The sequence below is a fragment of the Gekko japonicus genome, unplaced genomic scaffold, assembly GCF_001447785.1.
Source record: "Gekko japonicus isolate JY-2015 unplaced genomic scaffold, Gekko_japonicus_V1.1 scaffold2003, whole genome shotgun sequence".
NCBI lineage: Eukaryota > Metazoa > Chordata > Lepidosauria > Squamata > Gekkonidae > Gekko > Gekko japonicus.
The window spans coordinates 47,109-74,040 of NW_015177076.1; the positions used below are offsets into that span (position 1 = coordinate 47,109).

At 41.8% G+C, this 26,932-nt stretch overlaps 1 protein-coding gene across 1 annotated transcript; it reads left to right on the forward strand.

The window, feature by feature from the left end:
• On the forward strand, positions 1–26,689 carry CPOX (coproporphyrinogen oxidase). The gene is made up of 9 exons (XM_015428233.1): positions 1–169; positions 566–693; positions 11,493–11,799; positions 13,703–13,846; positions 15,341–15,451; positions 18,339–18,480; positions 21,295–21,513; positions 23,577–23,681; positions 25,282–26,689. The coding sequence occupies exons 1-9, from the start codon at positions 1–3 to the stop codon at positions 25,367–25,369; spliced, it is 1,413 nt and encodes a 470-aa protein (XP_015283719.1). The 3' UTR covers positions 25,370–26,689.
• Positions 26,690–26,932: the final 243 nt, after the last annotated feature.

The window sequence follows — 26,932 nt, forward strand, 5'->3', positions numbered from 1 at the left end:
ATGTTGGTGTCTGACAGCGGGGCACAATTTACCTCTGGGGAATTTGCAAAATTCCTGGGGGACAATTTGATCAAGCACGTAACCTCTGGGCCGTTTCACCCAGCCACAAACGGGCAAGCCGAATGTATGGTTCGGACAACTAAAGAAGCTCTTAAGCGCATGAGTCAGGGTGACTGGGGGCAGAAGTTAGCCTCATTTTTGTTAAGGCAACACATCACGCCTTGCACAACGACAGGGAGGAGCCCAGTAGAGCTCCTGATGGGTCGCAGACTCACCACCCTGCTCGACCGGCTCCATCCGGACCTAACAGAGTCCCGACCACCAAGAGCTGAGGTCCTGGAAACACCGCGAACATTCAAATCCGGGGACAAAGTGTTCGCATGCAACTACGGGGAGGGACACTTATGGCTTCCCGCCATAATTTCAGATTTTTTGGGCTCCCGAATGTATGTGGCGCAACTTGCAGATGGGTGAAAACTGAGGCGCCACATAGATCAACTCAGGCAACGGTGGGCTGACTCAAAACTTGAGTCCAGCTCTGACCCTGATGCGATCCACAACTCAGTTGATGAGCAACGAGGGCCTCCAGACGAGGAGGTGCGTGTTGCTGAGCCCATTACTGACCCCGATCTTGGGCAATCCTCAACTCATGAAGGTAGTCCCTCAGAAAGTAGTTCTCCAGACTCACTGACAGTGAGTCAGCCAGGGCTCCCGTACACTTATCACCACCCGAACCTGAACCAGTACGCAGGTCCCAAAGAGCAAGGTGTGCCCCCTCCTACTTAAAAGATTATGTTTGCTCCGGAATTGTTCCATCTTAGGGGGGAGGAATTATTATGTCTTTATCTATATGTAAACCCATGTTAAGCTTGAAATCACATCAAGGATTGTAAGCTGCAACAATTCTATTGGCTGTTGTATTGAATCACCCAATCAGGATGCAGGGTAATGTTCTGGAGGGAACAGACCTGATTGGGTGTTATCCTTGTATTGTGATTGGTCCTTAACTGGACTGGGTGTGGCTACACCAGCCCGGGATAATTTAAAAGGGAGCTGTGCTCCACTGTTCTGTGTGTGTTCACTGACTGTTCTTGTTACTTCAAATAAAGCTAATTCACTGTTTGACTAAGACACGGCATTGAATTCCATATCTAACAGAGCTCTTGACAGAAACTGCTCTTTTTCAAGAACAGCTCTTATCAGAACTATGGCTTGTCCAAGGTCATCCAGCTAGGTGCAAGTGGAGGAGTGGGGAATCAAACCCGGGTCTCCCAGATTAGAGTCCGTGCACTTAACCACTACATCAAACTGGCAAAGTAATAAATATGTCCAATAAATAGCAGATAAATGTCCAAAGGTGTCTTTTCTAATTGTGGGAAGCAAACTGAGAATCTCCATTCTGTCCTCTCAGGCGTGGGTAGCCCTGTTGGTCTGAAGCAAAAGAAGAAAGCCTGAGTCCAGTGGCACCTTTAGACCAACAAAGTTTTATTCTGGGATAAGCTTTCATGTGCATACCCAGAATAAAGCTTTGTTGGTCTTAAAGGTGCCACTGGACTCAGGGTTTTTCCTTGTAGATTTCTTTTTGTTTTGCCTACCTCATCTTACATTTTAACAATGCAGTCCTCTGCAGGTTTACTGCAGTTTAATCCCATTGGTGTCAGCGGACTAAGACTGAAGACACTTGGCGTAGCATTCCACAGTTGGTTAGTCAAGCCAAATTCATTTTGTCATGAGGACAAACAATTCTGTCCTTCCCCCATCCAGGCTTTATGAGAGAACCTGTTTACTGATGTGTGGAATGTGTGCTTTCCTGTATCCGACATCCACCCTCAGCCTTTCTAGCAAAGTGTCAAAACTATTAGAATCCCCCCCACATACAATTTTATAGTCACAAACTCTTCCACCCACCCACTGCCTTTCTTCTGGTTGTGATTATCTGTCTCAAGTCTTTCTTTCCTTGACCCAAAAGATACTATTACCATCCAATCCTACCTGTAATCTACCTGAAACATTTAACACTCTTTAGCTAGCAATAAGATAGCAGTTGGTCAGGAAATGGGAGATGGGGCCTTGAGGTGCTTTTTGTTGTTTTTGTTGTTGTTAAAAGCCAGCTTGAAAATGATTCAAAGAGCAAAAGAATGTCAAAAACTTTTACCTCTGTTTGAATTTATGTCTGGCAACAGGCAATGTAGAATATTTTTTTGTTTTTCTAGCTTTATATTTTTGCCACTTTTAAGCACCCTTCCACAATATGACTCTGCAAAATCATACTGATTTTAATTTGGATTTTATTTTAATGCTATAAAGGCTTGAGTCATGTCCCAGAATATTTTTTACAGGAAAACAGACTCTAAAAAGGGCTGACTTATAAATCATCACAGTAAAACAACACAGTTAATTAAAAAAAACACCAGCCTCCATTCCAATATATTAAAATGAGGTAACCCCATATTCTGCTGGCAAAATATTCCTGAGTCAGTTTTTCCACAGGCAGAGAGGAATTTTGGAGCCTGCATTTAGGGCTAGTAACAGTTATGAAAACAAAGGAACTTCCCAACTCAGAGCAACATCCCAATGTGAATCATATTAACTGCAGTTCTGCTAGAACACCCAGCCTTCGGTGTCGGCTCAGGAACAGGGACTACTTACATGTAGTTTAGTTTTACAAGCTACTTCCTAACTGCATTATAGAAAAACTATAAAGTGCAGTTTGTAATCTCTGGCATACATCTAATACACACACATAAACCACAGTAATAATACATAAATAAACATTATACCAAGATGATTGTTTTTTTAAGCTTGGAAAAGTAAACATCATACTTGACCTGACCAAAATATCGGAAACACGCAGCTCTGTACCAGCCACTATAACCTGTCACAACTTGTACAATGTCCACAAAGAGGAAAGGATCTCTCCGTTAGGCACTCTTTTCAACATTCCCTTTTCGTCATGCTGGAGTTCATGTTCTCTGACCCTCAGGCTTCTGAAATATCCTTTGTGGCTTGTCAGATATTAGAGAGACTCTACAAATCCTTAGACCTTACATTATGAGTTAATTTCATCATTAGGTAAAGGTAAAGGTTCCCTTGCTCGAAAGCCAGTCGAATCCGACTCTAGGGTTGCGGTGCTCATCTCCGTTTCAAAGCCGAAGAGCCAGCGCTGTCAGAAGATGTTTCTATGGTCATGTGGCCGCATGACAACACCAAGGCGCACAGAACACTGTTACCTTACCACCGAAGTGGTACCTATTTATCTACTTGCAATTTCTTGCTTTCGAACTGCTAGGTTGGCAGGAGCTGGAACTAGAGACAGGAGCTCACTCCATCATGCGGCACCCGGGTCTCGAACTGCTGAACTACTGACCTTCCACAGCCTGCAGTTCAGCATCTTAACCACTTGAGCCACCGCAGCTCCTAATTTCATCATTAAACCTCCCCCAAAACTTTCTGGTACAAGTCCATAATTAAGGGGGAATTTTACTTCTTCCAATTAGCTGCAATGCATAATTTTGCTGATGCGAGTAGAGTAGAATCATCTTAGAATTAGACTTGTCAACCAACCCTTTCACATAACAGGGTAAAATTATTTAATGGCCTATAATGGACTGACATCCCATGATCTCATTTTCTTTTTTTTAATTGCTTTTTGTCTAAGAAAAATAGAAAACTACACAGGTACTCACTTTTTAGATGGTCAAAATTGAATGAACATGTATGGGGGGTTGTTACTGGTGGCAGCAAGCTTTGACCTACCTAGATGTTTTCATTTAACTGTATGCAAAGGTAATATGAGTGTACAAAAAACACAACAGACAAGCACAGCTCCACACATGAGATTTGTTAAAACATGGTCACCGATACTAAACTATATGTCAAGGAAAGAAATAATCACACAGCTTGTCTGTTTGGCTCATAATAAATAAATAAATAAATAAAATACTCCCAGCAAACACCTTATATCACAAGTGGTTATACCTGTGAGAAATACAAAGCAATCAGATCTGCTAACAAGGACAAACTCTGCACACACATTCAAAACAACAATTACAACACATATCAAAACCAATATACCTAGGGGAACATTTTATCACTTACTAACTAAACCTAGGACTAAACTGGGTAATGAAGAATAACCTACCTATATGTTACTTGTATATGTATTTTTCTTGTTAAAATAATAAAAATAAATTTTAAAAAATGAGTGTACAGATATGCATGAGTACAGCTGTCATCATATGATGTTTTGTGTATGTACACATAGGCTCAATACAGACAATCAAAAAAACATCTGTAAATTAGGGTGAAGCTTGTCATGATCGTATTGCTCTCACCATCTGTGCATTCATTCCACTTGTTCAAATGCCAGTTTTGTGTAGTGGTTAAGTGCGCGGACTCTAATCTGGGAGAACCGGGTTTGATTCTCCACTCCTTCACTTGTACCTGCTAGATGACCTTGGGCAAGCCATAGTTCTGGCACAGCTGTTCTTGAAAAAGATCAGTTTCTGTCAGAGCTGTCTCAGCCCCACCTACCTCACAGGGTAAGCTGCTCTGAGACTCCTTTGGGTAGTGAAGGGCAGGGTATAAATCCTATCTCCTCTTCTTCTTGTTCTTCAAATGCCCAAATACGGCTATGTATGTCAATAAATGTAAAAAGTGACAACATGTGATTAAGAAAGAAAAAAGTTTTTAATGATAAATACATGTACAGCAGAAATTATAGCCTTGAGAAAAATGTGGATAAATTATTTCCCCAAAACAAAAATCAACAAATCTGTCAGTCTGAAGCAAAGTACAACAAAACTAACAAGTGGTCTGGGGACATCTAAGCATTAATCTGCAACATAAGAAAATAAATTCAGTTGTGAACAGCATATGTTGAAGACCTGGGAAGCCAAACAGACAAGCTGTGTGATTATCTGGAAGGGCTCCAAGAGCTTTTAAAAATTTTAAATGCAAGAACAAGAAATTGAGAATCAAAGCAAAAAATGAGGGAATACAAGAAGATTTAACTGTAATGTCAAAAAAAGCTTTGCATCAGAAGGGTGTTTTTTGCAAGTTTTTTTAATAGGCTGGGGTAAAAAAAAAAGCAGCCCCAAATTCAAAATCAAATATTTCTAGGGGTTTTTTTGTATCTCAAGTACCTTTTTGTGTATATAGAAAGAAACTGTAAGTGGCTGTACTTTGGAGACAATGTCCTAAGAAGTAAAAGGTGTAGAGCCACTTCTTTGTGCATTCTGCCAAAAAAAGTGCAAGTGGAGTAGGAATCTATCCTAGACAACAGAGACAAGGAAAACATACAAACTTTTTTGACCTTGAAGCATTTGAAACAGCAGCATTTGAGGACTACTAAGGCTAGATGAAAGATGTGATTGATTTCAGGGTACTGTGGAGAAGCACTGTGCTTCTAAAGCATTCGTTTAAATATGTATATATATACCTACACCTCTAAAATGAGAAAGAAGAGAAAACAAACAAATAACAGGCGCTGGTGAAAGATCTGCTGTATTAGACAAGCATTATTATGGATTCCGTGTGTTACCATAAATGCATCTTCTTATCTCTCCCTTCCAGGCATTGTGGGCTCATCGTCCACTGGATGCATGCAACATCCTGTCTCCTTGAAATAGCTTGTCTGGTATGAGCAGTGACTCATGAAAGCTCATACCCTGCCACAAATTTTGTTAGTCTTTAAGGTGCTACTGGACTCTTGCTCTTTTCTAATGCTACAGACAGACTAACACAGCTACCCATTATTCCTAGACATTATTCCTAGATTTTTAAAGAACTATATTCAGCAATGGTGTGGAGCAGATTATGTAGGATGATCTCAGAGGCAGAGGAAACTCCCTTATTTCCATGAAAACTGAGAAGTCGCTTTAGATGGTATTTAGTTGTACTCTAAGTGGCTTACGTTCTGACTTGGCCTGACAGGAAAAACAAGTTCTTGTACTATAATGAACCAGCTGCTGTGTTCATATACATGCACTGTTCCACATTGACTTGAATGCTATTAAGCTTTTATTTCCCTGATTCCAAATATTGCCCAGGCTATGGCTGACCCCTACACACCTATCCTTTCAAGGCAACAAGATTGCTTGCAGTGGCAAGACATCATGGCTCCATGCAGCCTGCTCATACCTGAAGAGGCTTTAGGAGAGAGCCCTTCCTTCTGCAGACTTTGTCCAGCAAACAGGGTTAACTCACTAGGCGACAGTTAAAGATAGATTGTCCCTTTAACTATGTAGGAAATGTCCTGGTGGGCAGTTGTCCAGTCCCTTGCGGAGAGGAATGTTTCCTCTTCTTCCCTACCACCAGCAGCTACTACTCTGCTCTCACATGGGCCACCGTCTTCACAAGGGGAGAACAGGATCTGCTTTCACAACTTCTTTGCCTCAGCAACCACAACTTCAGCACCACCACAATCAGCCCAAGGAGGATTACAATACAAAAAGGGAAGTGACATACAATGAGAAGATGCATGGGTATTTTTCCAGAGCCATTTTAAGTTTCTAGCCCCACCCCCTTAGAGGGGATGCAGATCTGGGGAACCATTAATTAAAGAAGAAGAGAGGCAAGAGGAAAAGGGAGTAAATTGTGCCTGTGCTGTTGGATGCATATCTTCTTGAAGTGATAACAGATTGCAAGATTAGTTAATGTGTGGACAAACACTGAAGACACACAGACACATCTACATAGAAAGTTTAAACCAAAAAGCTCAAAATAAGCTCCCGCCCCAAAAAAAATTACTAGCACTTTATGATTACCTGATTGTTTTCAAATGTTTTAAATGTTTTCATGTGGATTTTATGGTACCTTGTACCGACTAATGTAAGCCGCCCTGAGCCTGTTCGTGGGGAGGGCGGGATACAAATGGAATAAATGAATAAATAAAAGTAGCAGCTGCAGGTGGGAGAGCAGTAGCTGTGGGAGAAGGCAGTCTGATCGTACAAAGAGACATAGCTGAGTTTGTTTGGCTGCATCCAAACTGCTTGACAAACAATCAGAAAGCTGATGACCAGGATGTGAGCTGAACTGGAGGATATTTGTTTATATTTGATCTTAAATACTAGCAACGGGCATAATTAGCTACCTAGTCCAGACAGCTGCTGATCTCAGTGATAACATTACTTACTGTCTGGTCTTCCACCAGACAAATCTCTGAAAAGAGAAGAGGAAACCTCTGTGGCCTTGAGACAACCTGGGATAATAAAGTTGAAGAAATCCTTTGTTTCCTCTTTCATAGACCAGTCCATTCTTTTCTTTTCTGGCTGGCTGTACTTTGGGGCTACTGCTGTAGATAAGCTAGAAGTTAAAATATAGTTTCAATATTTACATTAAGTATGGGCACTTTAAGTCCTGAAGTTTAGCTTTCACTGGATTTATCAGCCTTTCTTGCTTGTGGGGGAAAATTGCAATGTTTGACAAAAATCATGAAGCCAAAATGAAAACAACAGTATTTTTTAAATATTGATTTAGAGTTAGTGAGACCATTTAGCATATATTGTAATTTTTTTACTATTTGAGGATAAAAATATGTTGCATTTTCAAATATCTTCTGATTCATATTCCCAATTTCCTTTCATTTCATATAGAATTATTTGTTTTGCTGTTTCACGTATCCTGCAGCCATACTTGCCAAATATATAACTTGTCCAAATGATCAGTTCTGACCCAGTCTGTGTTGCACTAAAATATTAATTACAAAACTGAAGCCGTTTGTAGAAAAACCTTTTAGTTTCCATGATTTTCCAGTGTAAAAGAATTAGCACAGTATTCCAGGCTTGATTCTGTCAGTACAAGTCAGAGGGAAGAGGCAGGGCCCTTTCCAGGCCTATTTTGGCCTTTGAGAGGAAGATTCATTCAAACGTCCAGCATTCTTCTTCCAATCCTTTTTATATTCACCTTATTTATCCCCTTTAATATTTTGCAGCCATTTATCCACTTTGAACCAGTGTTTATTGTATTCCGTCTCACTCTTATCTTGAATAGTAAACATTAACTTTTCTAATTCGGCAACTTCCATTATTTTACATATAAATTCATATTTCGTTGGAATATTTTCATTTTTTCAATATTTCGCAAATACAATTCTGGCTGCAACTAAAATATGCATAATTATATAGATTTAATATTTCTTGAGTTTCACCGGTATTAACCCTTTTATGACATTCCAGTCTTTCTTCGCTTTTTTACAGACCCACCAAATATGAAAAAGGTGCCAATATTTTGCTTACACTTTCAGCAGTTTTTGGAAACATTTTTGTTAAATTTATTCTTTCCGGAGTTATATGCCACATATAAACCATCTTAACTATGTTTTCTTTAAAGTTACTAATTTTAATATATCTTTTATTCCTAGACCACACTTTCTCCCATTCATCAAAATCTATATTTCTTCCAATACATTGTGCCCACTTTATCATTTGGGGTTTTACCCACTTATCTTGCATATTGTATTCTAGCAAGAAATTATACACTTTCCCTATGACCTTTCCATTATTATTTATCCACACTATGTCTAAGTCGATAGGTTTAATGTAGAAACCTATATTTTTATCTTTTGCCCATCTTGATTTAAGAGTCGTCTTTTGCCACCAAGTTAAAACTATATTGTTTTTAATTAACTCTTCTTCAGGGATCAAATTCCCTTTTTTATCTAGTAATTCTAGATAGTTCCATTTTGAGTATTTTTTAAACAATGTGGGTTGGGTGAATGCTTCGATGGGAGATATCCATTGTGGTATCTTTTGGTAATGATTATTTTTAATTTTTTCCCAAATTTTAAATAAGGCGCTTCTAATCAGGTGCTGCGAGATATAACTAGTCACTTTTTGGTACCACAAATATGCGTGCCATCCCATCATTAGATCATGGCCCTCAAATTTCAACAATCTGGTATTTTCATGAGTAACCCAATCCTTAATCCAGTTTAAAGCAGCACCAATCTCTTAATTCTCTTGGTTACCAGAGTTGCCAGGTCCCTCCTGGCAACCGGTGGGGGATGGGGAGGGAGGATTTATGAAGAGGAAGAAGGCTTAGGCCTCATGGCCAGCATTGCATAGGAAGTGATGTCATCATGCCAGCGATGCTGGGGTGATGCTCTGGCATTTGGGCAAAACTCTATGGTAAAACCAGCTTCTCTAAAGAAAGTACCAAGTACATGGCTGTAGGTACAAGATAGGCACTATAAAGAACACTTTATTAATACATATAAATAATTGTATATGGTGTTGGTGTACTGACCCAGCAATGTGTGAGATCTGGTTTTGGCCGGTTCTTCATGCGGCCAAGCGAAGGGCCTGAGCTTCGCTCCGGAACACAATAGCTGGTCAGATCCTAGTTCCCTGCCAATCGGGAACCTAGGATCCAGGGGAATAATCTAATCACTGTAATTCTGTAAATAGACCATTCATGGGTGTTGGGTGTATGTGGGTGTGTTTTCTTTGGGACATATAAGCCGGCCTGCGAGCCGGCTACTTTGTCTTGTTTTTCTCCAAATAAAGTATGAGAGCTGAATTCACTAAGTAAATCTCAGTACTTTTCATATAGTTTTATCAGTCCATCAAAATTCAAAGGTTCTCCTCTTCACAACTGGCATGTCAGGTGTGACATAGGCACATATTTTTTCTTGGTAGAGTACTTAGAGGTAATGATCAGTGCAATTCACAATCCATTTTGTAGATAAGTAATGTAGTAACAAATCTCCAGTTTATAGCTCTTCTGTCCAGAGCTCTTTTTGAAGAAAAAGCCCAGCAGGAACTCATTAGCATAATAGGCCACACCCAGCAGCAGAAACTCATTAGCACATTAGGCCACACCCCTGACAGCACAGCTCATTAGTATAATAGGCCATACCCCTGTGCCTTCCCTTGGCTTGCCCAGCACCGCATGACTGCAGGGAGCCCAAGCAAGCCAGCCCTTGGACAGGCCAGGGAAGGCACTGGGAGGCATCAGGAAGTGACACCGAGCACGCTGGGGGCGGGGCCATGACCATCAGAGGGAAAACTCTATGGTCTATATATATATATATATGGTCATCTATAATACTTTTGTAGCCAATTATATTCCAATATTGTAATGCTATCTGCATGTTTCCTGGGGGAAATGTAGCTTTGGTAACAAAATTTGTTTTATCTTCATGCTATTAAAATCACTGTACTAGCAGATTAGTTGAAATCACCTTAAGTTGGTAGGCCATCTGTACACTGATATTTATGTCTTATTAACTCAGCCACAGTAAAATCAAAACATAAAACCTAGTGGATAGCTTTAGGGAATAGAAGACTTTGTGCTCACTCAAAAGTTCTCCACTGACAATTTATATTGCAACTTTTCACACACAAGTAAACTTTCCATGAGCATATTATTGTGCCTGTATCATTACTGATGGGACTGCTGTGGTGGCTCAAGTGGTTAAGTGAGCTCCTGTCTCTAGTTCCAGCTCCTGCCAACCTAGCAGTTCGAAAGCAAGAAATTGCAAGTAGATAAATAGGGACCACTTCGGTGGGAAGGTAACAGCGTTCCCTGCGCCTTGGTGTTTAGTCATGCCGGCCACATGACCACGGAAAAACACGGAGATGAGCACCGCAACCCTAGAGTCGGATTAGACTGGCTTTCGAGCAAGGGAACCTTTACCTTTAACGAGAGCTGGGGGAGCCAGAATAACCTCACAAGCCAGAGATGGAATTTGCCCCTAGGAGTCCAAGGCCACCACCCTGGGGCTCAGGGAGGCGGGGAACGTGTTGCAGCTGCCCCACAGCCCACAACCCGTTGATTGATTAACCCGCTCTACCTCCGACCTTTGAAAAACAAAGAAAAAACGACCTGCCCTCCCCCCAAGTTCTGCTGGGGATTGTAGTCCGACCCGACGCCATCAGCCGCGAGCATTGCGGGTGGTAGAACTACACTTCCCAAGAAACTATATTTCGCCCCGCCCACATCAGCTGCAGCTCAGGAAAAGGCATTTTGCAGACTGCGGGGCTGCAGTTGCTGCCGGTTGTGGGAGGCGGAGGAACGTTTCGCCGCCGCCGCCGCCGCCGCCGCCGCGGAGAGAGGTGGAAGTTGCCCCTAGGAGACCAAGGCCACCACCCCGGGGCTCAGGGAGGCGAGGCCGTTGCAGCTGCCTCCGACAGCCCACAACCATTACCCCCTATATAGGGGGTGGTGCCACACCCCATTGATTGATTAACCCGCTCTACCTTCGACCTTTGAAAAACAAACAAAAAACGACCTGCCCTCCCCCCAGGTTCTGCTGGGGATTGTAGTCTGACCCGACGCCATTAGCCGCGAGCATTGTGGGCGGTAGAACTACTCTTCCCAAGAAGCTATGTTTCGCCCCGCCCCCCGTCAGCTGCCGCTCAGGAAAAGGCATTTTGCGGACTGCGGGGCTGCAGTTGCTGCCGGCTCTGCAATATGGCTCGTCTGCTGCGTGGGGTGGGCGCTGTGGGCGCCCGAGGGATGGTGCAGCACCCTAAGCTGTGGTACTCCAGGAGTTTCTCCTCTACGCGGCGGCGGTGCTCGCCGGGCTGGGGTTGGCGCGGCGGGCAGAGATGGCGCGCCAGCAAAGTCAGCCCGAGGAAGAGACCGATGGAGACGGGAGGGGCGGCCTGGCGCGGCGCTTCGAGGGCTTCGTGGCTCCGCCGGTGAGCGGGATGCGCGAGCTGCGGAGCCGGCGCGGGGAGATGCGGAGCCGCATGGAGATGCTCATCATGGAGACGCAGGGCCAGGTGTGCCGCGCCTTAACCCAGCTCGACGGCGGCGCCTCCTTCACAATCGACCGCTGGGAGAGGAAGGAAGGTGACCGACTCCCGTGGGGAAGAGAGTTCCCTTCCTGAGACGCACGCGATCGAGTTTCTTGTGCTCCGGAGTAACTAGTCTGAAGGAGCCACCGAGTTTCCTGGCTGTACTCCCGAGGCTGGATTCGATAAATCTTGTCACCTGGTTTGTTTAGAGTTTAATAGTTAAACAATAATAATCTAACCTGCCTCGAGCACTTTGGTGTGGGGGGGCGTGTGCCATACTGATGCCTTAAGTAGATGCTCCTGAGTCACCCCCACTGGTTTTCCTGGGGATTACTTTGTGGTAAGCCTTTGGAGGACTGAAGTCATATAATGCATTTTATAGCCCATCTGTAACTCGCAAGTTTCAATAACAAAGATATAAATCGCTAACCTACGTCGCAATTCTTTCTTGACTTGTAAATTAATGCTGAGTAGGTGAATGTGCTTTTATGACAGGTTGGTGCCAAGGTGTTAAAGGAGTCTGTGTGTCTAATTTGCAATGAATAATCCTGCATCCAATAATGCTGGTTATGTACCATGCATTTGAGTAGCTGGGAGAGCTGATGTCCATGTTATAGCTGCTACAGTAGTGTGATTTGAGTAGCTGGGAGAGCTGATGTAGAGTGGCTGTCCATGTTATAGCTGCTACAGTAGTGTGAAGGGGATTTCAGACTGTGCATTAGTTACATGTTAACACCCTATAGTTGACTGGTTATATTTACAGTTTGTCAGTACAGCTGCTTTGGCATCTCCCTTTGGTTATGGATGAATGAATCCATAGAAAGTGTGAGCACTGAAGCAAGATGTGTTAGTCTGGAGTACAAGAATGTTGACTTTGTGTATGATGGAAAGTGTCAAAGATAAGGAAATCGCAGGTTTAGGAGAGGCTTTACAATAATTCTTATGTAGTACCTTTACAGCGTCTGGGGTTTTTGTATGGAATCATGGTTGGCTGGCTGTTTAGATGGCTTGGTGCTCGTGAAGTAGAATCACTCTCCTGTTGGCCTGTGTGCTCATAAAGCATTTTCATGGGACTTTGTGCTCACATGGGCATGGAGCTGCTAAAGTGAGCTGCTGCTCAAGCTTTTTTGCTGCTACCCATGAAATACAGCTCAGTTTAAATGAGACCCTATGTGAATTTTTGCATTTCACTAGCATTGTATTTGACTTAAGCCAATAATTCTATGCAGGAGAAGGAAGTTCCATAAAATTCTGTGTGCTTACTGAATAACAGTGGAGCATTTGATTTAATATTGCTTAACAGTAATACAGTTATTTCCTCTGTAAAGCAAAATGTCCCTGGGCAGCAAATTAACAAAAGGGGAATAGGATGCATTGTAAGTGTTGTCAGTTACCACTTCTACACATCTCCTAGTTAACTACATGTGCTTGCTTCTGTTAGAAATCCTCCTACAATAAAGTGTTGTGAACAAATTGGGACCATTTTTATAAGCAACATTCTTAAATGGCTTGACACTGTTTATTTGGGTGTTGATTTTGTGGGTAGGCATTACTTAGTGTGTATCTGAGACCTACAGTTCAATCCGGCTATGTGAGATTGGGAGGATAAGACAGGAGGGGCCAGCTCTGAGGTCTTATCTAACTTCAACAAATATCAGAGAGCCCCACCTATTAAAAAACTGTAAGGATGGTGTGTGTTTTTGTCCTATATTAATTATGGGTGAAAGGCTTCTAACACAGAAATATATACTTGTGATATATAGAGAGTTATGGATAGGCTAATCGTCAGCTCCGTACTCTTCATTCCACAGAAACGCTACCAAATTGTAGAGGTTTGTTCTGAAGGCAAAGGATTCCAGCTAACTATCCTTACAAACAGGCCATCATTCGAATCGTATAAACTGGTATAATAAAATTGTTTGACAGCACAAGAAAATGCTGGTTCTTGTATTGAACAGGTGGTGGAGGCATCAGCTGTGTTCTTCAGGATGGTGAAATCTTTGAGAAGGCTGGAGTTAACGTGTCTGTAGTGTTCGGCCATCTTTCTGAAGAAGCTGCTCAACAGATGAGAAGCAGGGGAAAAACTCTGAAGGCCAAGGATGGTAAGACATGCTTTTATTTAAAATTGGTTGAATTTAGTATTACTAAATGGATGTTTCAAAAGCAAGTGCCTAGACTTCTGTTTTTGTGCTTACATTTTATGTGCAGAGAGTTTTTCATTGTTTTGTGGATCTCGTGCTTTTAATAATGTTCGTTCTGCCTCTTGTTCTTGGTGTATATGTGCAGTAGAAGGAAGTGATAAAATCCAAAGCAGGAAGAGTGAACTGTGTACCACTTCTGACTGCAGGTGAAAGATACCGTTCTTTCTCTAAGGTAGTGCTAAACCATTCTGCCACTACTGAGCAGAACTACCCTTCACTCTGTCTTGCTGTTTTTCTGAGCCAGGCCTGAACTATCACTGTTCTGTCTGAGGCAGAACTCAACTCCCACTGCATTCTTTCTGAGGTAGACCTGAACTAAACTCCTGCTGTCCCTCTCTCGAACCTTTCATCCCCCTCCTGAAAGGTGGTTGGATGCTGAAGCCACACTCCCATAGGCTCAGCTGTTTTTTCCCTTCAGGGACAGGACAGCCTCCTGTCTGTCACAGTAGACTAGGCATTCTACTGCTTTAGAAACCTCAACTTTTCTCCACAGTTCCTTCTAAGGTAGTTCTAGTTAGGTAGGGAATTTACAGCCTCCAGTCACACAGTGAAATAAGTGTTGAGGTGCTGCAAAAAGAAATCCATGGTGGTGGCAGTAGCTTGATTTACCCTTTGGCTCTGTTTGATTACAGCTGCCACAGTCTTGTATTGCTAAAAACTGTGGCCCCAATTCTATGGACAACTGGTGGTTTCCTGTTGCCCCCACCAAAGATATTATATGTTGTCATGTCCTCTTTGAACACCAATGCTTCTCTCTTGCCAAACCCACTAGTCCTTACTGTTACCAAGAGTAAGTGATACAATCCCAAATTCTTGCATTCTTCAGTCCAGTGCTGCTGCTTATATGTCAGAACTTTTAGTTACATATATCATAAATTGCTTTAGGTCAGACTTTTAAGAAATGTGTTTGTTTTGTATTAAATAAGCCAGTATAATATTATCAGGCAATACCAGAAAATGAAGTTACTTGAACGTTCTCCTTGAGATGTTTCCTAAACCTTAACAGAATTCTGAATTATGGGAATGACAATAATTTAAAAAGTATTTCTCTATTAAGTTTTTTTTTAATACACAGAAAAAGCCCCACATATAACATTAATTCTTAGAATTCTCCGCACATTGTTGTTGTTGTTCAGTCGCACAGTCGAGTCCGAATTTTTGCGACCCCATGGACCATATCACACCAGGACCACATCACGCCACATCTCCCCACATAGTTCAGAAGAAAAATCTCTGGAGGAAAGTATTAAATGTTAATTTCGTTTTAAAGGGACAAATTCCATGCATTGCTTATGGGATGCAAGAAACCAAAACAGCAGCTAGAAAATGTTAAGCACTAAAACATGGTATGTAATATTTTTACTGTTGTCTGTTTTTGTTTGTGTTGCTGTCTAGGAAAACTGCCTTTTTGTGCCATGGGAGTAAGCTCCGTTATTCATCCAAAGAACCCTCATGTTCCCACTATACACTTCAACTACAGATACTTTGAAATTGAGGAGGCGGATGGTAAGATCTAGAATAAATGTAAAGAATGTAAAGAACAATGGAGCCCAACTTCAGAGAGGCCTTGTAGTTTGTCAGTGGATTAGGAATCCCCTTGAAATTATTTTCTAAGGTGTGGTGAAAACTTTCATATAGTATTTAATTAGATTAATTTTTATTTATTTATTTATTTATTGAATTTTTACCTCACCCTCCCAGCCGAAGCTGGCTCAGGGCGGTTTACATAAAACAGATAAGTTGCATTAAAAAATAAGTTACAATTAAAACAATTCTAAAACCATAATAAAGTGCTAGTAGTCGTTGTTCGTTTGATGGTGGCAGCCATTATTCAGTGTTCTTCACTCACAGTCAGCTTGCAGTATTCATTTTTTATTGTCCTTGCAGTGCTTAATGTCCTTTAGGCTGTTGATAGCATTTTCAGGGGTCCAGGGCCCTCTCACATTCAACCATCTGTTGTTCAGTATTGGTAGTGGAGGTGGCTCCCAAAAGCCTGGTGGAAAAGCTCCATTTTACAGGCACTCAATTTCACAGGCCTACAGGTCCCACAGGGCCCTGATCTTCTCTAGAAGCATATTCCACCAGAATGGGGCCCCCACCAAGAAAGCCCTGGCCCTGCTTATCGACAGCCTAGCCTCAAGACCTGGGAGGGCCAGTTGGTTCTGAGCCCCTGATCGCAATGCTCTTTAGGGCAAAGGCGGTCCCTCAGGTATGTAGGTCCATGACCATATAGGGCTTTAAAGGTAAGAACCAGCACCTTGAAACTAATCCAGTATGCTATTGGCAGCCAGTGCAGTGCCTTTAGCACAGGCTGTATGTGCTTCCTTCTAGAGAGCCCCATCAGAAGCTTGGCTGCGGTGTTTTGCATCAGCTGCAGCTTCCAGATTTGAGACAAAGGCAGCCCCATGTAGGGAGCATTACAGTAGTCCAATCTTGAGGTGACCATCGCATGGATCACCGTTACCAGGTCATTGTGTTCAAGGAAAGGAGCCAACTGCCTGATCAGCCGAAGATGGTAAAAGGCCGATTTGGCAGTAGCTGCTACCTGGGCCTTTATAGTTAAGGAGGCATCCAGGAGCCCTCCCAAACTCCTAACCTCAATCTTTGGACTGAATGTTTTGCTCTCATGCTTCAGAAACATAGGAAAGGCTAAGATGCCATTTGGAGAGGCAATAGGAGGAATCAAATAGCTGTGAAATATCTTAAGGAACAAGACTATGACCTTTATTCATGATATATTTCAAAGGCAACTTTTTCCTCACAGGATGTGAACATTATCAAAGTAGTTTGGTGTCTTAACACACATACAAAAATGCATTTTTATTTAATTGTGGGCTTCATGTACTGCCCCTCAGTTATCAGGATCTTGTGTCAGTGAAAACATAATATAAAATCTAATAATATAATGTAACCAATTGCATAACGTAACAGGAAGTCTAACCCAGCAGTCGACAAATCCCGAGTCAGGTCACAATGGCGCCTAGAAATTTAATTGTGGTGCCTAGTATTTACAGCAATGATTTTATTGTAAAGTCTCTCAGTGATCCTCAGAAGAACAGATGTATCATTTCACAGAATGTTTTGCTGTATAAAAGTACATATGCCTGTCATTGCTTCTTTCAGTGGTGGTATGTGAACTCATTTCTTAACTACTTGCTTTCTAGATTGACTCCAATATTCAATTAAACAGAGCTTTTTAAAGCAATAATGAAGTTATGAGAAATTAGCTTTTTGTCATCGCTTTAATGAAATTATGATAAACCGTGCAGAATTTAGGGTTAGGTTTTGAGGTAATAGAATTAGAAAATGTAGTCACTAAAAGGCTGGAAAATGAGCCTGGCTCCTAAATTTTGAGGCTGGCTCTTAGAGCCAAAGAAAATTTGTCAAGGCCTGGTCTAACCAGTAACAATAAAACCAATTTAAAAAACACAGCTGAAACAAGAAACTTGTTATGAGGGAGAGGAGGGAACAATAAACCTGTTATGTGGAAAGGGAGAGAAAACCAGTATCAGACAAACCAACACAATCAGTTAAATACCTGAGTGAACAAAACTCAGCACGTGAAATTGAGAAAAATCAGGCAGATCACTTCTCACAAATAGAAAGCCACTAAAGAGAGATGCTGCCCTCTTTCTGGTAGCCTCCCACCTTATTTCTGAAGGCCAGGACCTGCGTAGGCCTTCACAGATAACTGACTTTGTCTGACACTTTTCACTTATGAAAAATGACTTAACTGAGCATTTTTCTATACAGCTGTTTTCTTGATTTATCCTAACTATTGTGGGAACTGTTGTGTTCCTTTACTGTCTAGTTTTCTTTGGTATTGTATAATGTTATGACACGCACACGGCAGGAAATGTGTGACCAGGAGACCAGACTTTTGTTTGTTTGATTTTTCTGGCGTGTGGCTTTTAGTTTTGCTTTTTCCAAACTTTAAACATGTCAATGGTTACAAATTAAATAAGTCATAGTATTAGATGAACCCTGACCTGGATAGCCCAGGCTAGTGTGATTTTGTCAGATCTTGGAAGCTAAGCAGAGTTGGCTTTGGTCAGTCTTTGGAATGGCAACCACCAAGGAAGTCCAGGGTTGCTATGCAGAGGCAGGCAACAGCAAAACACCTCTGAATGTCTCTTGCCTTGAAAACCCCATGGGGGTTGCTATCAGTCAGCTGTGACTTGATGGCAAATATATATATGACAGTCTTCTTTTTCTAGTAGTGTCCTACAGAGACCCATAATATATATTGACAAGTTTATGTAAGGCAGTTAATTTAATTAGTATAGTTGAGTCAGTAAAAAGCTTTACAGTGCTTCTGGTATTACTAGAGGAAACATGAGAATGCATTGGTTTCACAGGTAAAATATATGGCAATCCCCCCCCCCCCCAATAGGTTCAAAACAGGGGTGGTTTGGTGGTGGAACAGACCTTACTCCAACTTACTTGAATGAAGAAGATGCTGTTCATTTTCATAAAACTCTAAAGGAAGCCTGTGATCAGCACAATCCAGAACTGTACCCTAAATTCAAGAAATGGTACGTAAGTAGCCCCACTCTTTTTTGCCTCAGAGGTTGTTATAAAGCATCATGGGAGGGGGAGCAGTTATCCTTTAATTTCAAGCTGGTTTTGACTTTTTCCCACAAACCTGATGCCTTTTCTGGATTATTGAGGACTGCAGAACTCATTTTCCTGTGGAGATTTTCCATGACCATCAGCTGTTCTCTATCTGAACCAGTGAAAGAAAGAACCCTTCGTTAGAACATTTTTAGTTTTGTTCTTAAACAGGCCACTTTTTTGAGATTATTCTAAATTAGGCTTCTCAAGCACAAATCCTGTATTACCACCTTGAAGAGGAATGAATGTAATCACCCCCCCCAAAAAAGAAAGGAGCAGGGGTCCTTATAATAGCCAGAACTAGGGTTGAGAATGGCCAGAAAGCACTCGTCCCCTTTTCTTGCATGGCACTGCTCATCTGCTTTTGTCCCAGCTTATTCTTTCATTGTTATTCATCTTTCTTCCACTGTGATAGCAGCTAGTCTTCCAAGCAAATGTGTGAGCTCTTCTGCCAGCTTGTGAGAAACTTGTCATAAAGAACAGTTTCCATTACACAATAGCAAGCCAAGGTAGTCTTCAGCAAATCTGCTGAATGGGCTCTAGTTCACAAAATTTTGTGCTGAAATAAAAATGTGATGGTCATCGAATATCCACAAGACCCCTGCTTATCTTTGGGTGAAGGTTTATTTAAATCCTCAACCCTTATATGGTTGCACCCAGATAATTGAGGTATGGCAGGTGTTGGCTTTTTGAAGACAGGCCTCCTAAAGTGCTTAATCTATAACAAAGCAGCATATATTGTATTGTTATGTTTCAGACAAAATTCTTTTTTTTAGCCCCTCGAAGGGGATTTTTAAAAAATGCATTTTCTATAAACTACAAAGAAACAACGAAAGGCTACTACAAACTACAGGATAAAGTAAAGAAAACCACTAAAACCCAAGAGATGGAGGTCATATTAAGCTTAAACAAAAGAAAAACTAATTAATATACCATTTGTAACATTAAAAGTGATCCAAATATCGCTTAAATTGTCAGTTCCATCAAATCTGACTATATAAAGAGTAATCCAATAGCAAAGCTAATTGTCAAAAATGCAAATTTCAGGAATCCTTAACATCTCATTTTTATAACTTTTGTCCCTTAATTAAAAGCTTATTTAAAACCAAATTTCCCTCAGCAAGTTTAATACAGTCTCATTTTCTCTTCACCTATTGATGTCTTCTTTCATCTTGTCCTATAAATCCATATATCGAGAACTGGCCATACTTTAAGACAAAGTCAGTTTTTCCTTTTGATCGTTTATATTCTTTCCTTCAATCATAAGGGTCATTCCATTTTAGCTTTTCTCTGTATTACTCTAAAGAGTCCAACCATAATCTTGCCTGGCAGATTATCTTCCTTGTTTAGTATGGATACGTCCATAAGTCACATCCATTTGCTTAATATATTTTCACTTTATGCCCAGGCTCAACCTCATAATTCCTGGAAGCCTCTATGATCTCTGGAGGGTTCATTAATTTGATGAAAGTTGTAAAAGTTTATTCTTGATGGTTAATTCTGTCCTTTCAAAAATCGTTGTAATAAAGCACAGTTCATCGTTTAGTCCAGGAGAGGGCACAGAACTTCAATTCATGACTTGGAAGAGTCTATGATATCAGGTCATATGACTATGCTCCCACTTCCTGAAGAAGGGATGGACTTCATTTGTTTCTCCGTCTCCGCTTTGAATTGCCATCTTTGGGGAAGTTTACTCGCTTCTTTAAAAGGTTACAAAAGTCCTGAAAATTTTGCTGCACACTTAGTCGCCTCTTGAAAACTCCTTATTATAGTCCCATGTTGCTTTTAGCTCCGTCTCCCCAAGAAGTGATTTTAATTCTGCTTATTTTTCTGGGGGGAGAGTTCCCTCCCCCCACTTATTTTGGGGGACTTCAAGCCAGTGCTCTGGTGATTTCGCTTTAACATGACTCACTCTTCGACATTGATCTGAGAATCTCTCCATATTCAGGTAACTCGCCCAACCTCCACACACTCGTCTCAGTCAGCAGCTCTAGTTCCTTGACGGAAGCTCAGTGGCGGGACCATTGGGGCAGAAGAGCACCTCAATCTACCGGCATCTTGCCGGGAGAGAGGCAACCCTTAAGCGCCCCGTGGCTGGGAGCCCATTGCAAGGGCTCTGGGGGTGTGTGGCATGGACGTTCCCTCCCCCTCCCAACTGCTGGCTCATGGAGCTCCCCGGGAATGCGGCCACCATCGAGATGCCATAAACCGGAAGTCTCAGACAAAATTCTTAGTCTCTAGAGTGGAGCAGCTTTCCTTGCAGTAGAAGCTTATGCTGTTGAGCAACTAAAGCTTATACAGACAGATTTAAATATATCTCTGTTTCCCAGTTTATTCCTCGTATAATAAAGAAATATGTCTGCCGTGACTGGCATCCTAAATGGTTTGTTAGATCATATTCAGCTTACAAAACTGAAAATCTGCTATGTATTATTTCTATGTTAAAATTGAATGGAACAAGGGAGATGCGAGTCACCCCACCCACATAGGAGGTGAAGGTTACTGTTTGTACTTAAAAGACTGGTTTTGCAGTACACAGCATGTATTTAAAAATCTGAATGGAAGTTTACTGCCAATACAATGCTTTGGGGGACTTGTTTGTGACTCTTACCAAAGGAGGAGATATATGCTGCTTGATTGTTTGTTCATATTTCAGTAGCTTAATGTACGTTGGGGGAGGGTGTTAAATTTTACATTTGTTTGCTGTCTGTGACTTGGGTGGTCGTTGGTTTCAGGTGTGATGACTATTTCTACATCAAGCACCGTGGAGAAAGAAGAGGGATTGGAGGCATATTTTTTGATGATCTGGACTGGCCCTCAAAAGAGGAAGCCTTTCAGTTTGTTCAGAGCTGTGCCAAAGCCATTGTGCCTTGCTACATTCCCATTGTAAAGAAGCACAGTCACGACCCATTCACACCAGAGGAAAAACTGTGGCAGCAGATTCGTAGAGGGAGGTGAGTGACTAATGACCTTGTAGGCTGACAAGAAAAAATGGCATCCAGGCCCTCAGTTAATGTATCCATTGATCTTAATAATGCATAACTTCCAACTCTGTTGTTAGTCAAACACAATGTAATTCGCTTCAAGTGGTAAAGAATCTTTTTCAATAGGGTGGCATCAGCCCAAAGTTCGCTTTGGTAGGTGTAGTGGTTAAAATGTCTCACAAGATATCTGAAAGACCCAGGTTGAATCCCCATGCTTCCATGGGAGCTTGCTGGATGCCCTTAGGCCAGTCACACGCTCTCAGCCTAATCTACCGCACAAGGTTATTGTGAGGATAAATTGGAGAAAGGAAGAAGAAGAGATTGGATTTATACCCCACCCTTCACTACCCAAAGGCGTCTCAGAGCGCCTTACAATCTCCTTTCCCTTCCCCTCCCCACAACAGACACCCTGTGAGGTAGGTGGGGCTGAGAGAGCTCTGACAGAAACTGCTCTTTTTCAAGGACAGCTCTTATCAGAACTATGGCTTGCCCAAGGTCATCCAGCCAGGTGCAAGTGGAGGAGTGGGGAATCAACCCGGTTCTCCCAGATTAGAGTCCGCGCACTTAACCACTACACCAAACCACTACACAAAACGTTGAGTATTGTAAGCCACTTTGGGCACCCACTGGGGAGAAAAGTGGTGTATAAATGAAATAAATCATGCACCGCTTGCGTGTTGCTTGAAAATCCACTGGGATAGTTGATTTTCTGGCCCACTGTTTGTAAGTCAGTGTGTTAGCAAGTTCTGAGTCTCTCTGGCTGTTCAGTAAAATTATCAAGTTTCTCTTCTCCCCTAAGTGCTATATGGCCTGTTGCTGATGTGAGCAGTTCTTTTTAAAAGGTGTTGTCTTAAGCAGAGCATTATTTTTGCAAGATTAAGGCATTGTTCATGGAAAAGCTATGTCACAGTACTTTGTGCCTCCTGATAAACCATGTGTCTTCTGGGATTAAGCTACGTGTGGGAGCTACATTGACATCTGTTTTTTCCTGCACTAAGATAAGGAGCTTTGGGCTAACCATGAGATAAAAGGAAGTACTTCTTCACCCAAAGAGTGATTAACACATGGAGTTCACTGCCACAGGAAGTGGTGGTGGCTACAAGCATGGACGGCTTCAAAAGGGAATTAGATAAGCATATGGAGCAGAGGTCCATCAGTGGCTATTAGCCACAAGGTATAGATAGGGGCTCTGGGGCAAGTGATGCTCTGTCATCTTGGTGCTTGGGGGGAGGTCAACAGTGGGAGGGCTTCTAATGTCCTGGCCCCACTGCTGGACCTCCTGATGGCACTGGTATTTCTGGCCACTGTGTGACACAGAGTGTTGGACTGGATGGGCCTTTGGCCTGATCCAACATTGACGTCTCTTATGTTCTTATGATAGTAAGTTGATCGATGTGTGTTTTAGTGCAGGACAGGTAGTGCACTAAACCTTCAAAATTTCTGGAAGTGGGGACCATTTGATAATCTAAGGGCATAAAAGGCAGGGGGAATGAAGGGAGAACTCCAGTTAGTGACAGAGACACTCAGAGAAAGTCCCCCTTTTTTGTGACAGAAAGCAGTAAAAGAGACCTGATTTAAATGATAGGTTGTACTGAGAGAAAACAAAGCTGTTGTCGTACAGAAGAAGTTTCTTCTTGGCTGTGTTGTAGAAATGACAAAACTATGACAAGAATTTAGGGTAATTTTCATTCCGTCACGATTGGGCTTTTAAGTGCATACTTATTTGATACTCCATTAGTACTGCTTATTTGGTAACGTACGTTCCATCTCTGGCAAGATGTCTGTTTATACTTCATGTTCTTCCAAGGAGACAATGCTGAGCATTTATTGCTGCATAGATGCTGAAGTAGTTCCCAGACTGATGTCCTTTGTTTATAAGAAGCTCGGTTTTGTTCTGTTTGCTCATTGTGCATGAACTCAAAAGTTTGCATGCTAATGCTATTATTTTGGATAGTATTTTGGCTCCTTAGGTGTAGATAGCTCCCTGATGACATCCTCCTGTGACAGCATCTCTTTCTTGTGTTCTCCAACAGGTATGTGGAATTCAATCTGGTGTATGACAGAGGTACAAAGTTTGGTCTTGCAACACCAGGATCTAGGATTGAAAGTATACTTATGTCGCTGCCACTCACTGCCAGGTGAGAACCCAATCACACTTATGCAGACTTGCTAAGCATTCTTTCATAGAAAGCAAACTAGTTCTGTTCTTTTTATTGTAAATAAGGTACCACTGCAGTGGGCTTAAAACGATTTGCCTGATACAGCTCTGATCTTATTGTAACTAATGTTATGCAACCATCTTTGATGCTTATCCCCATATATGCTGAAGGGTGTCTTGAGCCAGTTCAGTGAGTCCCAGCTGAAGTGGACATCCCGTTAAGCGGCTCTGGTCACCTGCTTCCACATTTGGTTTTCCACTGCTGGATTGTGTTGCCCTGCTTGTTAGATGTGGAGGTAGATGCTGTAGCCTGCTGCCATATGGTGTGAGCTGTAATTTGTTGATGTGCTTTCTGTACACCTGACGCTGTACTGTTACTGGCTGCAGAGCTAACCTGAATCATCTTGAGTATGGTGGAGTGGTAAGAGGAGAGACAAGCAGGCATCTGGGGCTCTTCATTGACTCCCAACAGGAATGTTTATTTATTTTTTTATTATTATTTATTTATTTTGAACTTTTGCCCCTTCTTTCATAGGCAGAATGTTACACTGGCATGGGGGATGGGAGTGAGCCCTGACCAGACATAAGATTCCAGCTAAGCCCTGCTCTTCACCTGCTTCACTGCCAGTTGGTCTGCCTTATTTCATGTTGAACTGTTAGTCTCTTTCACACACGCTGAAGAATGCATGCAGTCCACTTTCAATACAAGTGTTTCAAACAGCAAAATCCAGTTGCAAAGTGTTTTCATGTTGGTCTCTTTCACACACGCTGAAGAATGCACACTCAGTCCACTTCCAATGCAAGTGTTTCAGACAGCAGAATCCAGTTGCAAAGTGGATTTAAAGTACATTATCCAGTGTGTGAAATCACATCATCTCTGGCTCTTTATGCTAGCCTATCATTTTGCTGGGCCAGAATAAAGGGATTTTGTAACAATCCTAAACCACTCAGTGGGCATAACATAACTATAGGATCTCTCTCTCTCTAGAATGCCTTAACAAAAATTTATTTGAATTAAAAAAAACACCACAAAGTGAAATTTAGTTAATTGGAAAGTAGACCACTTTGTTTTGGAACATAAAATACAAACTGAACACTAATGTTAGTAAATGTTCAGTATGTTGTAATCAAAACCACATCTTCCTGCTTCTTACAGGGAAGTAGAGATATATATAAATAGTTTGTGATTAAGATGCTGAGCTGCAGACTGGAAGGTCTGTTCCTTGGCAGTTTGAGACTCTAGTGCCGTGTGATGGAGTGAGCTCCCGTCTCTGGCCCCAGTTCCTGTCAACCTAGCAGTTTGAAAGCAAGAAACTGCAAGTAGATAAATAGGTACCGCTTTGTTGGGAAGGTAACAGTGTTCCATGTGCCTTGGCGTTTAGTCACGCCGGCCACATGACCACAGAGAAGTCTTTGGACAGTACTGGCTCTTCGGCTTGGAAATGGAAATGAGCACAGCCCCCTACAGTCAGATTCGACTGGCTTTCAAGAAAGGGAAACCTTTACCTTTAATGATACAATATGGAGTGGGAGAAAACTAATGCCTGTGTTGTTTTTCCTCCCCCTCTTCCTGTATGCAGGTGGGAATATATGCACTTGCCTCCAGAGAATTCCAGGGAAGCAGAAATTCTAGAAGTTTTACGCCAGCCCAGAGACTGGGTGCACTGACCAGCAGCCTCGGCTGCGTCTAGTCAGCCACGGGAAAGGATATGAACTCCTGCTGGCTCGCTCTTCAAACTGCTATTGTGCTGCAGTTAATCTTTGTCTACTTCTTCTCTTATGTGCCTTAGAAATAGTAAATTATTGTACATATTGTTCCCTTGAAAAGCCACAAGCTGCTCCAGACACAGTGTCTTGTGAGATTAACTGACATTTGCGCCGTTGTGAAGTGCAGGGGGGAAAAGGGCTCCCTGTGGTGCACTCAAAATGTGATCAGAACAGAGTGTTATCAGATGCTCTGAGCTGTTATGTTTTTTTTCACAAGCTACAAGGGAGCTATTCTAGGGGCCATTTGTAATTTACACTTATACCTGACACTATTTGCGAAATGTTCCTAGCTTGCTTCAGTAGTTGTATGTATTGCTTAATGGTGCTTGTTTGTTAAATCGTGTATTTTAAAGAGAGTTTACTTGATCTGCATTCAGTTGACCTGTGCTGACTTGCTGGATATGTCGCACTGTAAGAAAACCTCTGCCACACAGATAGTGCTACATAACTTGTAAACTGTGAGCAAAAGACATCAGCATGCAGCACAGCAGTTTTCTGTCATTAAATAAAGCATGAACTGTGATAGCATAGCTCAGGGCCAGAAACCTTAAGAATAGGAACCATCAGCACTTTTCACATTTTGCTGCTGTACATTAGAAAAGGCAGCAATTTCAGGTTCCAGTGTCCAACAATGCCACAATCAATCAATATATAAACTGTGGGTGCACAAGGGTGTGGTTTGTACACACACATGCTTGATCTTATGCACATGTAGGTCTTGCAAACCACTGAAGCCTGGATAGTCTGGAGGAAGTTATTTTGGCACTTTTACTCAAGCATCTTTAATCCAGTGTTTTCCAATGTTTTCTCTCTCTGCCTTTGAGGCTTGATAATATTACTTGTGGAAACAAGTTGCTTCAGGAGCAAAAGCTTAAGAGGATATAAACAGGAATAAGCAGTGATAATTTAAACCAGTTTCAAGGATGTGTTTAATTTGCTTTTGTATTTTCCACAACTATAAATAAAATGAAAAAAATTATACATGTAGTTTTTTAATGGTTCTTTTCCACAGTCTGTCCTTCATTAACACTATTTACAAGGGTCTCATTCCAAACTAAACATTTTTATTGTCATTTTTTGAAAATGCTGTAGCACTGTGAGGCAGTGAAAGCACGCTAATTCTCGCTGGGTTGGCAAAACTCACTGAGAACCTGTGTGCTGTATCTCCATCTAGTGGGAAGCAACTTGCAAAATGGAGTGTTTGGGAGGATTTGTGGTACAAGGGCAAAAGATACCTCTAACATTACAAATTATGGTGCTCTGACCTTTTAGGACAATTGGTTGAATTAAGATACTTACTGGTTACTACTTTTGATTGTTTCAAACCTTGGATTCTGCATATGGGAATCACACATGTACGTTGATTCTCATTTTTTCCCCTCTTTGGTACAAAAGTTTTATCTGAGGGAAACAGCAAGATGAGTCAGAGGGTATGATGCACATTCCTCTTTGGTACAAAAGTTT

Bases quoted from the DNA above. Each gene is read 5' to 3' on its own strand.
- CPOX (XM_015428233.1), top strand. From the start codon at position 1: ATGTTGGTGTCTGACAGCGGGGCACAATTTACCTCTGGGGAATTTGCA. The intron at 11,800-13,702 runs GTGACCGACTCC...TGTATTGAACAG, and splicing joins CCGCTGGGAGAGGAAGGAAG to GTGGTGGAGGCATCAGCTGT. The intron at 13,847-15,340 runs GTAAGACATGCT...GTTGCTGTCTAG, and splicing joins AACTCTGAAGGCCAAGGATG to GAAAACTGCCTTTTTGTGCC.